Source organism: Triturus cristatus, chromosome 11 (genome assembly GCF_964204655.1).
Source record: "Triturus cristatus chromosome 11, aTriCri1.1, whole genome shotgun sequence".
Taxonomy (NCBI): domain Eukaryota; kingdom Metazoa; phylum Chordata; class Amphibia; order Caudata; family Salamandridae; genus Triturus; species Triturus cristatus.
Genome location: NC_140594.1, coordinates 202,278,067 through 202,293,121, shown reverse-complemented (window position 1 = coordinate 202,293,121; position 15,055 = coordinate 202,278,067). Strand labels below are relative to the sequence as shown.

General features: G+C 43.0%; 1 protein-coding gene across 1 annotated transcript in view; it reads left to right on the top strand.

The window, feature by feature from the left end:
* SART3 (spliceosome associated factor 3, U4/U6 recycling protein) overlaps window positions 1-15,055 on the top strand; it is a 484,862-nt gene that overhangs the window by 228,027 nt on the left and 241,780 nt on the right. Inside the window, exons 9-12 of the mRNA XM_085635725.1 lie at window positions 7,241-7,348; window positions 8,430-8,507; window positions 9,432-9,490; window positions 11,670-11,779. Coding sequence (XP_085491851.1) covers window positions 7,241-7,348; window positions 8,430-8,507; window positions 9,432-9,490; window positions 11,670-11,779 — 355 coding nt within the window. The remainder of the gene's footprint in view (window positions 1-7,240; window positions 7,349-8,429; window positions 8,508-9,431; window positions 9,491-11,669; window positions 11,780-15,055) is intronic.

The window sequence follows — 15,055 nt, the reverse complement described above, 5'->3', positions numbered from 1 at the left end:
AAGGGCTCATTCTACCAGGGCAAAGTCTTCCACATCTGCCTTATCTAGAGGTGTTCCTGTGGAGGACATTTGTAGAGCGGCAACCACATTTTCGCGAAGCATTACTGCTTGGATTCCGAGGTGAGGAGGGACGGACACTTTGCTCGTTCCGTCCTTCAGGACTTTTTGGTATAGAAGGGTGGACACCCTCCTGCGGGAGTTGGGACTGCTGTGGGAATCTTTTCACAAGGTGAGGAATCCACTGGCAAATGTATCCATCAGAAGAACAAGTTACTTACCTTCGGTAACACTTTTTCTAGTGGATACAGTATCTGCCTGTGGATTCCTCACTGACCCACCCGCCTCCCCGTTGTACACCCTTGTATACCTACAATTCTAATGATGGTGTTTCAAAATTTGCTTGTTACTGTCAAAGGCAGTGTGTTATTTCTTTTGCCTTCCTATCTTATCTCCACACTGTGTATGTTGCTTTGTATATTATGTACTGTGTATACTGTATATATATTGCTGTCAGTCCGTCCGTGTGCCTCGAAGGCATGGAAAAAGGGGCGGAACTGATGTCATCACTCCGACAAGGTCTTCTTATGGATCCAATGACGTCAGCGGAGTCGCGAGTGGAGCCGTGCCTCTGTGACGTCGTCTTCGACGTCATCGGCGTGGAGTGCTACAAAAGCTTCCGAATGTTGCTGGCGCAGGGGATATTCACAAGGTGAAGAATCCACAGGCAGAGACTGTATCGACCAGAAAAATCGTTACCGATGGTAAGTAACTTGTTCGTCTCAAAGTTGAACCCAAGGATAATTTTCTTCATCTCTGGATTCTTTTCTATGCCTATAGCAATTGTAATTTAAGCAGTATGACACCTCTGAGTTGTAGGCTCCAGATGCACATACACAACCTTGCCTTTTCTCATATTTTGTCACAGTTAGGAAACGCTGTATAAATGCTCCAAGCAGCAAATGCTGCAGTACAAAAATTGCATATTGCAAAAAGTGCTTCCTGACACATATCGACTGGCCCTCTGGTCTTTCTGAAAGGGGTTGTACAGTTTCTCCTTTTAAGGGTGTGGTATAAATAATGCCAGACTCATTTAAGCATAGTTTCTTAAAGTCACATGAACTTGGTTAAATATAAATTGTAGGCAATATTACATATCTTCCTAATGTTTGTAATATATGTACTCTAAACCTGAGTCCTGGAACAGTCATGCCAGTTATTTCAAGTACATTATGTAAAATTCTAATTAAACCCTTTGATTCAACTTGTAAACAGTAACAAAACCCGGCATTGATCCAAAAATCCACATTATACATACCAATGCCACCTGTGTGTACTAGAATCCTAAAAAGGGTTCAAGTGTAATACTTAAATTAACAAAACATACATCATAGCAAAAGAATATTAAGTTATATAAAAAGGAGGATAAAGAAAAGATAGGGAGAAAAAGACACTCAAATACTGTTTAGATAAAAGATACCCATGCATAAATTAACTCAGTTTATAGAAAATGTATTAACAAAAGATAAAGTGGAAAAATATAATGATAATGGCGCTCGACAAGTTAAACAAACAATACAGTGTGTAATCAAAAAGTGGCTGAGGAAAGAATTATACAAAATGAGAAGTTCAGAACAAAATTGAAACAAAACATAGCAAAAATGCGTCTTCTTCAATTAGGGCCACATATATATGCGTCAACGGCGTTTCAACCATAGTGTAGTTAGCTGGTCATCATCAGGACGAAAACAATGAATATGGGAGCGTCCAAGGAAATTCAATAAAACATCTACCACAACGGTAGGTCCAACTTGGAAAAAAAGAGAAGTAAATATCGTTCGTATGGAGTCCAAAGGTGTCACTGAATAATTTATATTGTGTCCTTATCCAGCACGGAATGTGGCATATCCAGAAAACTTGGTGTCTCAACCTCAACAAATTGCAAGGGACTGCCACCCCACAGCTAACTAAATAGCTGTTCTGCTTCTTCTAGTTAAGCAGAGAACCGTACCAATATCCATATGGCAGGGAAGTGATATACATATGCGCATGCCAGTCCCGAAAGATCTGGCGAAGACCTTGTCCGAGCTGGTAATCACATGATTTAGAATGCTATATCGTTGGCACGAAACTTCGCATCAGAATTGCAGACCAGGGGTAGACAGAAATGGGCTTTACTCTTTATACCGGTCCCACCCGACGGGCTTAACTGTATTCGAGAAATCCAGCAAAAATACTGTGTCAGGTATTATACGCACGACTAACAGATCAGACAGCGTGTAATGACCATTCCCGCTAGTACTGGGCAAATGCTTCTCGTCTTACCTTGTGGTTGTGGCAAGCCTCAAATGTGTATCCTCAATGCACATAAATGATAATACTTGCACAATGGCCTTTATAAAATAAAATAACGGAAAAAGCTCAAGAATAATGAATTCAGAGAATACATGGAGGAGGACGCATTGGTTCTATCATTGGATTCCTCCATGGCGTTCGACTCTATAGAATGGCCGTACCTGTTCGCAGTCTTGGCGAAGTTGGGATTTGGCCCGAAGTTTCTGGGCTGGGTGCAACTGGTTTATACTGATATACAGGGACAAATAGGAGTTAACAACCACAAATCCCGTGCCTTCACACTGCGAAGGGGTACCCGGCAGGGCTGTCCTCTATCGCCACTGATATTTTCCCTCATTCTAGAACCACTCGCTGCATGGATACGCAGGGATGTCATGGTGAGGGGGCTGAAATGGACGGAAGATCAGGAGGATCGAATATCACTATACGCTGATGATATACTGTTATATCTTGCCTCCCCCTACAAGTCCTTACATGCTGTTTTAAACATCTTCACAAACTTGGAAAGTATTCCGGTTATGCGGTCAATTGGACCAAGTCGGTACTGTTTGTGCTTCAGGGACAGGTTCCTCGTCTTCCGGCGGACTGTAGGATAGAAGTGGCTAGGGATGGTTCCCGATATTTGGAAATCTATATCACCTCAGATCCGGCCCTTTTTCACAACCGTGATCTAGCTCCGCCACTGGCCCGGCTGCGAGCAGATGTAAAACACTGGCGGTCCCTGCCTCTGGTGGGACGCGCTGCCCTCTTTACGATGCTGGCTCTCCCGTGGTTTTTATACATTCTCCAGAATTGTCCAAATCGGGTCTCTGATGCATACTTCGCAGCAGTGGAGGGCGAGGTCCTTACGCTGCTGTGGGACTGGACGACCCCTCGTGTGGCGCTCAAAAAGTTAACGAAAGGTTGATATGACAGAGGCATAGCCCTCCCTGATCTTAAACTCTACTATTGGGCTTCGCAACTGGTGGTAGTGAACCACTGGATGTACCACCTCCCTAATGATCCGGCATATATGCTGGACAGATATCAAATTGGCTGCTCTGGCTTTTTGGGCGCGCTCTATTCCTAAATCAAGAAATGTAGATATTTTGGGCCCACTTCTCACACATTAGGAATCTGGCACCAGGTGAACTCGCGCCTAGCTCTGGGCTAATGTCCTCACAAAAGCGACACCACTGTGGAAAGCCCAGAGGCTAGACACTCTATGCCATCAACCAGGGTTCGACAAGTGGGACATGATCGGGATTTCAGTGGTGGGGGATTTGATCAAAAAGGGTTCTATTCTTAGTTTTGAGGAACTCCAGGGGCGCTACCAAATGGCACAAGGCGAACTGTTTCGGTACCTACAAGTTAGACACGCCCTTATAGCGTTTTTTCCGGACCTCAAAGACATACCAGAATCGTCACCGTTAGAGGATCGATTGCTAGATGGGCCGCTGCACTCGAAAGCCGTATCCTTGACCTATAAAAAAACTATGTAACAACCTGCCTGACACTTTTGATAAACTTCGAGAGCAGTGGCAAAGTGACCTGGGGTCTATGGATGACGAAGACTGGCAGGCGGCCCTGATGTCCCCTAGAGAAGCGGCTATCACCCTCCGCTTCTGATTGATTCGACTTGGGATTCTATATCGGTATTATCTGACTGGTCATTTTGGCCAAAATAGGTGCAAGGACAGACGTGCTGTGTCTTACGGTGAGCAAGCAAATGGCCACCTTTTATCATACGATCTGGGAATGCCCTGCCGTACAGCGCATATGGGAGGGAGCCATAACTCGTATCCAAACTGCACTGGGGAAGGAGTTAGCTCTTACATCAAAACTGGGCTTACTTAACATATGGGCAGCCACAGACCTCACAGAAACGGAACAACAGATGCCAACATTAGGATATACTCTAGTTAAGCGAGAGATAGCACGATACTGGAGGGCGGCGTACACACCGTCCGTCCATAAATGTGCGAATGAGCTGGACAAATGTATGGTAGCGGAAAAGGAAGTGTTTACAACACGCGGATGTCCTAAAAAGTGGGAAAAGAAACGGAAGAAATGGAATGTATATAGAGACAATATATGTATATCCCCAATGGTGGAATTAGAAATGCAAAAAATAAGAGACAGAGGAATAAGATTGGTAATTGTGACTTGTTATCCCCTGATTACTATGTAAAGTGCTGAAAATTGCAATGAACAATGAAAGACACAGTGCATGTGATTAAAGTTAAATTTAATAAACCGATAAAAAATAAAAAAAAGAATAATGAATTCACCTTGTATAATCCTCAGTAACTGCTACATTGACACCTATAAGAATACATATAGTGTCTCTTCTGTACTAATGTCATCTGGAAATGTAGTCTTTTAATTTTCTATTGTTTGACTAAGAAGTCTATCTGTGCTCTGTTATTACTTTTATATTGAGTGATGAATCTGAATTTGCCTTTTGATATTCTGTTATTTCTTTTTGGGAATTTCTGAATACATTTCAAAAGTTTTGTATAAATGCCACAACTTTTCTAAACCTGTACAGTACTAAACTCGGTGCCGATAAAAACATTAAACAGCACTATTGTTCTAGATCAGTGGTCTCCAACTTTTTCTGTAATGAGACCTAATTCTGGTCAGTGAAAATCGTTGTGTGCTACTGAAGGCCAAGTAACTGAAGCCCTTGCCCAGCTTCATTGACTTTAAACCTAATGTGCATTGAGCCCTATCCTATGGTTTGAACAAAATACTGTGACTAGGGGTACTATTATGGGGCTGCCATGTATGTCAGTGAGTGTATGGTCTGTGAGGATTTATGAACGTGTGTGAATGAATGAGATCTATGTGTATTGGGTGACTGAGAGCCTGTGTCGTATGTACTTGTGGCACAGGACATACTTTTCGCCATATGGGGCCCAGTTACATGTACAACACAAACATGCATCCATTTTTGTATTTAAATGGGATACATCTGAAGTGCAGAAAAATGTTCTGCAAAAATGTTTGTAACTTTTCTGCACTTGATGGAATATTTTTCTCCACTTTAAAATTCTCTCATTTAATAAAAATGCTGTATTTTTCAGTAAAAAATATGGCAGTGTGTCTACCTGCCACTGGGAGCAGGATGCCTGCTATGTATAAATGTGACACTTTAAAATGGGAGAAAATTCACCTGAAGAGTAAACTTTGTTTATATGTATTACATAAAATTCATAATTTCTCCCATCTCAAAGTATCTTTACAACCAGCAAGCATATTACTTCCAGTGACCTGTAGACAAGGTGCCATATTTATAACAGGATAATAGTCATTTGTTTAAATGGGAGGAATTTAAAATTAAGAAACTTGCTTCATAAACATTAGGACTTAATTGGCTTAATTTCAGGTAGGGAAGAACATGAAGACAATGTTTCATAGAGAGATCTTTCTTCATTTTAAATTTCTTCCATGTGAAATAAAATGACTGTATTTTTCGTTTATAAATATTGCACTGTTTCTATTGGCCACTAGGAGCAAGATTCCTACTGTTTATAAATGCACACTTTGAAAAAAGAGATGACGAGTAAACTTAATAATTAAGTTAACAATTCATTTTAGTTTACTCATTTAAAAGCATCCAGAAATATCATATTTTTCTTATGCTCCAATATTGAGTTGAGAAAGACTTTTATTTAAGAGTTAAATACCTCAGTGCTTAAGTTTTGAACCTCTGTGACCCACATGTGTTATACATCTGAGTGGAGCACTGCTCATTATCAGTCTCTGTTGTCTGCAGCCTGATAAAAAATTGTAAAATAAACATAGCCTTTCATTAACTTTAAAAGGAAAATGCAACACTTATTTATTGCAGTTCTTAGTTAATAGTGAACTGAAGGCTGCAAGCTACTCTGAAGGTTTCTGTGAGCTGCTAGTAACTCACGATTGCTTGGTTGGAGACGCCTGTTCTAGATGGATCATACTGCCACAGGCTTAATCCTTCGAAACACTGCACATACATAGCTACCTCAACTCTGTGTCACTCATACATCTTTGTCACTCATACATCTTTATCAACCTCGAAGTATGACAGACATGTTAGATGGGCTGCTTCCAAATCTTTGGCATGCACTTGGTATACAGATTTCAGCAGTATATTTTCTACTTAATGAACACGGTCATTCTGTTGATTATAGTACATGCTGACAATGAAAACACAGCCCTAGATGGTGCCATGTTGTGGTTTAATTTTATAAAAATATTGATAATATTGTAGTCTGTGAGCAAGGTATTGTTTGCAGGAAAATGTTCGCAGATTCCTTTTTTATTAGGATGATGATTTCTGTGGTATGCACCCTTCCTACCGAATAAACTGTTGCACTGGACGTTTTGTTACCTGCACTGCACTATTGTAGGACAAAACAGGCAGTTGGAAGTGGAGTAACATCTGGCGGAAGGGATAGGGCTGGAGGCAAGGAACAGGGGTATGTGGGGCTCTACCCATAAAAATAGGAAAAAAACCCTGGGCCTTGGGTAAGGAGTAGGGTTATGGGGAGTGGGTTAACACTCCCAAGTGGAGAAAAAAACTGAGGTATGTGCACCCCTTCCTCCCATGCAAACCCCCCCCCCCCCCCCCCCCCCTAAAACAAGGAGTGCCCATGGAAGTATAACATCGAGGATGTAGTCCTCAAAATGACACTGCTCTTCAAAAACACTGGCAAGCAGTCAAAAAAAACGAAGGGGTATGTGAGTATTTGTGCTTGGGGACAGAACTAAGAAGTGTAACAGAGATATCACTGTGGGACAGATACCCATGCGTTGAGTGCGTTGGTGTATGTACTGCGATAGAATATCCTGTAATCATTTTGTGAATAGTCTGTTTCTTTGACTGAACACAAAACCATATTTTTCTGTGTTTTTTTTTTAGATAACTTTGAAAAAGCTTTAAATGCTGGGTTCATCCAGGCAACTGACTATGTTGAAATTTGGCAAGCCTACTTAGACTACCTGAGAAGAAGAGTTGACTTCTCACAAGGTAATTCCATGCCAGTGATGTAGCGTTCCAGATTTGTGTGGTTCAAAACTAATTTCTAAGATTTGGTGTATGTCACAAATACGTATCTTGTATGGAACTTGTAGTTGCATGTGCAGGAATATTTACTTTGATCAAATGTTTACTGTTCCACTGTTTAAGTATTGGCTAACTGCACATAACCATTGCAACACTGACTGTTGTTTTCTACCTTGTATAATTTCCATCTGGCATCATTTGTTCCTTGAGTAGCTAAGAGTATGGAAATTTATATTATTAAGTCAATTGTGAGTCCTTCGGACCTTTACATCTCTAACTTCCTTATCTGAAAAAAAGACTCTTTACTCACAAATTTATGAAGTTGTTTGTTCTTTGACTGTGAAAACTGTAGCCTTGTAGTTTTCCGAAGCTGGATCTACTGTCCATTAAAGCCTGCCTCAGCATTATTGGCCTAGTCGATAGTGAGGACCAATAACAAGGAATTGGGACTTAAGAGGCAGTATAGTCCCCTGCAGCAGGCTTAAGGCTATTAGAATGTTCGCCCCCATGAGGATAGGGTGTCATCATAAAGAACAACCCTCCACAACACCGATAACTTGTTTTCTCCTTTCACTGCTCCTCCATGCTCCAGCTGTTCATGTTTGGCTGTTACTGGCACATGCATGACAACAGCAGTAATGGCAACCTTGAATAGCAGAAGCTGTATAAGGAGGGGCACGCCTCTGGAGTCCCTGCCTCTTCTACAGCTCTGCTACATTGCTTTTCCTTGTTTGACAAGGCAGAGAAAGAGAGGGATTATAGACGATTCCCCCTTCTGCAGTTCTAGCTATATTTGCATATCTTTTGCGGAAAGATGCCGCACTTTTTTTTTTGCTCTCCCACACCCTGTGTCTCTTATTATCTGTGCAATCCCCACATATCTGTAGAAGATTCAGGAGAGAAGGAAAGGTAAAGGTCAGTGGGTTGAAATTATGATTGCATTGGGCCTGTATCAGTAGGTAAAGCCCGCTTCTGCTCCATTGTAGATCTCTCAATATTCCAACGTGCACCAAATATTTACAGAGTAATTTCTCTTTTTTTTAAGACTCCAGTAAAGAACTTGAAGAATTGAGGTCTGCATACACCCGGGCATTGGAGTATTTGAAACAGGAAGTGGAAGAGCGTAAGTTCATAAAACTCAATGGGTTGCCTCTATTATGTTTTAAGTAAAAACTCATAACATCCATATAATATTGGAACTGCACAACAATAATGCCTTAACTCTCTGCACCCTGAAAGGATCAAATGAGCAACCTAAAATAGCCCATGTAATCAGTAGGAGTGATTATTCAGTTAACAGTTTTGACTTTGTTGTTTTTCCTTACACCGTATATCCTAGTGTGTCTTCTTTAAGTAACAGTTCAGGAAAATATCCCGCCCAGGACACTGTTTTGAGAGCTAGTCGGAGCTGGTACACTTTACTCTTAAATTTATGTACACAAAACATCCAGACTTTTCATTTTAACAACATTTAAGCAGTCTTCATTTTTGCATTGGCTATTTAGAAGTCCACCCTTAATCAAGAAAGGGGAGAGAGAAGTAGAAGTTCACTCAGCTTCCCATTGCAGTGTTCCTAACCAAAAGGAGAGTGAGCCACAAAGCATTTGACAGGATCTCCAAGAAGATTGTCTCGAAGACCCTTAGCCATGTCTTCACAATCAATGGTGTATTTCATTAAACTGGGTGTGATATGGTGGATAGAAACCATCTGGTTTAGTCACTTGAGTGCCCTGTTCTCAAAGTGACAACATCCTCCACCAGAAGGGAGACTGTCTGAGTGGTGACAGTGTCAAGATGTGGGAAGTGGATCATAAAATTATCTCTAGTTCCTGATCCTGTCAAATGCTTCGTGGCTCACTCTCCTTTTTATTTAGAAGTCCATATATTTACTGTTGGGCACATGTTCTACAAAAGAAATGTGCTGATAGTCCAAGAGGCAGCAGTTCTAATACAAGAAATTGATCAATATACTGTGTGATACCATCTTTGCTGAAACGTTTTTGGTTTCAACTGTTATGAATATTTGATTTGATGTTTCTATTATCAGGTTTCAGTGGAAGTGGCGATCCATCTTGTACCATAATGCAGAACTGGGCATGGATTGAGGTAATAGTGCCGGAAGGCAAACTTCACTGAACAGATCTTCCTCCAGACCATGGATGGATTTTATGGTATCGAATGTGAATTCGGTACTCTATTGCATTCCTCTCTGTTGTTTTTGCCATGGGATTTGCAATTTTTTTTAAAGATGTGTTCTGTGAAAATATTTCCTTGTGAATGCATTTCTATGCAGCACCATGTATTATTCTTTAGCTAAGTGCAGGTTTGTACCTTAATTCTGTGTTCTTTTTTCATAATTGGCCAATCTAGAGTTTGTGGTTTTGATAATAAAAAAAAATCCTTTCATTCTACCTGGGGCCATATTACAGAAGGTGCCCCAGGGGCGCAACGGGTGTTTGAGCCCGTTTTGCGTCCCCCCGGGGCACTTTGGTATTATAGAAGGGGCGGAGATGCTTGTGAGTCTCCTTCTATAATACCGATAGCGCTGGCGCACTTAAAGCGCCAGTGCTATCAACAATAGCGTGCCCAATGCAAATGATGGAGTTCCTTTGAGCGCCATATTACAGACACGGGCGCAGAGTCAAAGAAGCCCTCAGATATCGCACTGACAGTATGCCATATAAAAGGTGGTAGCCTTCTGCAGGGGGTTAAGGGGGTCCCATGGACCCCCCAGACATCTTCTTGCAGGCGGGTGCAGTCAGTGACTGCACCTGCCTGCAAGGAGATCTCTAATCCCCTTTGAAAATGCAGGCGGTTGCCACCTGCACTATGAAAACACTAAGCAGCTGCTCCGTGTTTTCACATGAATACGCTGCCCCCAGGGCAGCACATTCACTATAATGGGGCGCATTGGCATTCTTTGCGTCCGGCACACCTTTTCAAAGGTGCGCCGGGCGCAAACAATGCCCATACGTAATACGGCCTCTGGTCTCTTGCTCTCCTTGAGCCCCAAGTATTCACTCAGCCATTTTCCTTCTTGGTCAAAGTGTGAGGTATATTTTACTCTTCCTTCAGTTTATTGCTCACAGCAGCATATCATTGCTGTTTTCTGTGTGAATTCCATTCGTGATAGAGATACTGTTGTCTGTTTTTTGCAGTTTGTGCTCGACTAGACAACAATTTGATGTTGACTGTAGTTTATATGTTTAAATGTCTTTGGTTGTGACGGGTAGACCTGTACTGTCTGTAAAATGGTTGAATCCAAAAACTTGTCTTTACTTTACATACTGTACAGTGCTCCGATGTCCTTTCAGAGCCAGTTTGTGCTTATTATAATTATTCATATAATATATAAAAGAATTGCTGGGCAAAAGAGGTTGGTATGGAAGGCCACCAAAGCTGTCATTTTTGTAATGCCTTGATGCACGATTTAGTTTGTGTCTTGTTTCTATTTTTCCTGGGCTAGAGTCAGCGAGAATCAAACATTTTGCCCCATTATGGATAATGTATAACTGTGCAACCTATGAGGAGGCTCTATGATGATGATTGTGCCACCAGTTAATGTTTGTTACAGGTTAAAGAGTATTTCTGTTTCATTTTTAACATTATAAAAATGGTCCTTGGGGGTTCATTTTAATTATATTATTGGGTCTACACATCGGTACCTTATAACTGAGTTACATGCACAAAGTCACTTTTAATTTACAGACAATGTCACTTTCTCTCTCTGAACGGCTTTTGGCATATCAAAGAGGCTTCTGAGGCTAATTCTGTTGTCAGGTCGCCAGGGAGAGTAGGCACAAGCCTTTCATAGTTTCTTACTGTTAAATGTTTTAACTGTGTTCAGAATTTTTGAATTGGTAATGTGTTTTTTTACACGGGTACTTCCTGGCGGTGGTTTGGGGCCCAGGGAGCGGTGTGCTCTTTCCACTATAAATTGTGAGGATTATGATTCAACCCCGATTCAATGGAAATATATTTTTTTAGATAGGCAATGTATAGATGGAGTTACTTTTTATTTTTTACATAGCTTTGATGAATGTATTTCTATATTTACTGTTTTATATGCACTCCTACGGAGTATTTGTATTAATGAATTTATGTGGTGGTAATGTCTCTGTGCAACCACTACTTTGTGTTATAAAATAAATAAACAAATATATATACACAAACCTAAATTTTATAACATAAATGTTATAAAATAAATAAACAAATACCTCTATATATTATGATAAAAAGCCTTTATTTCGTTATTTGGGATTGTAACCTCATCCATTTTTAATAGGCTCGTCACTGCAACAACATTCAGAAGGCCAGAGAGCTCTGGGATAGTATCATGACTAAAGGAAATGCAAAATATGCCAACATGTGGTTGGAGTACTACAACCTGGAGCGGTAGGTCTTGCAACAACGAGTATAGTTAAGAAACATTTTTTGGAAAATGATATAGTTAACTTGGAATTGCTGTTCCTGACTTCATTTGTGTTTTGCTTGAGAGCCCTGTATTAACTCTTTAAGCATCTCAGAATATGGTTTCCAGTTTTCCAGCAAGCACATATTGAGAGATTATGTTCTAATTATTTTAGAATTACTCCTAAAAATTGAAATATTTTGTTGACTTCTGTTAAATTCTTATAACAACCTTAAAGTGCTAGTAATAATGAGTGCTTAATGTGGGTAATGTCTTATTTTTCATAGGATTTATCGAGTTCCATTCCTCTACGGTGTGTTCTGCAAGAAAGCTTCTGTCTATTTAAAGAGCCTTTTCGCTTCATATGCACATTTCTAAAGTATAGAAAAGAAACATGCTAATTAACACACTGCTTTGTTCTTGAAAAGTATTATGTTCGAGGCATATGAGCTGCAGATTATACACTGTGCATAGATCGCCATCTGGTGTTGGGCCCGGATGTCTGCAGTTTGTTTTTCCTCTTAGAAAGTCTTTGGGAGTCACAAGGTCGGTGACTCCTCCTCTGGTTAGTATTGCGCATGGGCTTCGGCTCCATCCTCAGATTGTTTTTTTCCACCATCGGGCTCGGATGTAAAACTTCGCGCTCCGGTTCCGAACTTCCCAGTTCACCGATCGACGCACAAACCCTCGCTCATTGAGCTTCTTCAACGACATAAATCATCTTATTCATCTTCTCTTCGGCACTTCTTTGTTTCCGGTGGTCGACGGCGGCCTTCGGGCCTATTCCGGCTCCGGTCTCGGCTGATGGAAAGAACTCCCTTCAAGAAGTGCCCTCGATGTGGGTCCAAGTTTCCCCACACTGATCTCCATGAGGTGTGCAACCTCTGCCTCTCCCCAGAACACGAGGCCCGAGACTGTCCCGCCTGGAAGTCTTTTTGCTCAAAAAAGACCATTCGAGATCGACGGACTAGACGCAACATGGCGCACTCCTCGATCTCTGCTCCAGTCGACATCTTCGGAGACTACGTCGAAGCTCAGGGACAGCAGGACATCGAACAGGAGGACGACGACCTCGTCAGCGCTTCCGAGGCCGACGACTCCGATGTGGAGGACATCACCCCGGCGCAGCGGGTCGTGTGTACAATTCCCCCTCCCACGCCGATACCGAAAAAGGTTTTGGTCACACCTTCGCCTCCGGGCCTAGGCACGACCAAGGACACTGCTTCTCACACCCCACCTTCGGGCCCGGTAAAGAAGCCTTCTAAGCCTTCCGGCAGCTCGGGCTAGAGCCAGCCGGCCACCGGTGCCGACAAACACCCTTCGGCACCGAAGAAAGAAATCGCCCTCCACCTCCACACGAACCCAGCACCGAAGCCTTCGGTGCCAAAACCCGCTCCTCCGGCACCAACCAAACATCACAAGACCCTCGGCACCGACACTCCCGTGCCGAAACCTTCTTCGGCACCGACCAAAAAACCGGAGGTTCCCAGGAAGCACGGCTTTGACAAACCTAAAAAGCCGTCGGCCCCGAAACCTTCGGCGCCGACCGAACAACCAGTGTCGCAGGAGCTCTTCACACCGGATCCTTTGCAAAAAACCCTCACCAAGGATCCAAAGACCGGACACTTAACTTTTTCTTCAAAAAAGAGACACTTGGACAAGCCGGCTCCACCTCTACCTCCAAAGAGAATGGACATTGCTACCTCTCCTTTCAGGGTGCCTTCCCCACCTCCTCTACCTCCTCCACCCTCTCCACCCCCACCCTCTCCACCTCATCGTTCCCCCACCTTGTCTCCGGTCCCAGACGATTTGGGGGACCCTTACTATGATCCAGCAGATGTGCCACAAGATCCCACCCCTACTGGATCTCCAGACCCATGGGATGATTATAACAATCCGGACATCCCAGATGTCCCACAGGATGACCTTTATCCATCTAGGCCATCCCCTCCTGAAGATTCCTTGGGTTTTCACCACTTGTTACAACGGGTGGCACACTACCACGGGGTGGAGTTACATACCGACCCAGTGGAGGAGGACTTCCTCCTAGACACCTTTGACGATACACATAGGTCCACTGCCATTCTACCTATGTTAAAGGGCGTAATTAAACATGCCCCTGAGGTTTTTAAAGACCCAGTTAGGGCCAGGGTCTTAAACCCTCGGATAGAAAAGAAATACAAAGCCGCCCCTACAGACCCTTCTTACATTAAGGGCCCTGCACCATTAGATTCCCTAGTGTTATCTACAGCCAGGAAGTGCTCAAATTCTCAGGCGTCAGGCGAGGCACCCCCACCTGACAAAGAGTCCAAGCTCCTAGATGCGTCAGGGAAGCGCACTGCGTCACAAGCGGCCAATATATGGCGTATTGCCAATACGCAGGCACTGTTGGCCCAATACGACAGGGCGCACTATGATGAGCTAGAGACCATCATGCACCATCTCCCTGAAAAGTACAAGACTAGGGCTAATGAACTTATTCAAGAGGGAAAGACAATAACCAGTACCTCGATACGATGTGCCCTAGATGCAGCAGATACAGCCTTCAGGGCCATAAACACCAGTGTCCTTCTCCGTCGCCATGCCCGGCTCAGGGTTTCAGGGTTTAAACCAGAGGTTCAAGCCTCTATACTAAATCACCCATTCGACCAAGATCATCTATTTGGTCCTAAAGTAGATGAAGCCCTGGAACAAATGAAAAAAGATACTGACACGGCGAAATCTATGGGAGCCCTACAAACACAGACTCCCAGGCGCTCCTTTCGCCGTTCTTCCTTTCGGGGCACGGGCAGAGGCTACTCCTCGGACAGTGCATCCACGTCCTATAAATCCCCTCCTCAGTCTACCTTCACGAAGGGTTATCAAAGAGGCAGACACAGAGGCAATAATAATAAGGGCAGAGGCAAAACAAACACCGCCCGCTCTGCCACACCTCCTGCCCAATGACTTTCCCCCGCTCCCTCCAGACCATTCCACTCCGGTCGGAGGCAGACTACAACATTTCCTTCACGTCTGGGAGACAATCACCTCAGACAGATGGCTGACACAAATTATTCAGTCAGGGTATTGCCTAGAATTAACATCTACACCCCCCAACATTCCACCCAGGCACCGCTCTATGTGGCAAGAACATACTGCGCTACTAACACAAGAGGTGATCTCTCTCCTGCAAAAAGGAGCAATAGAGCAGGTCCCCATAAATCAACAAAATTTAGGGGTCTACTCCCTGTACTTTCTAATTCCAAAGACAGACGAGACCC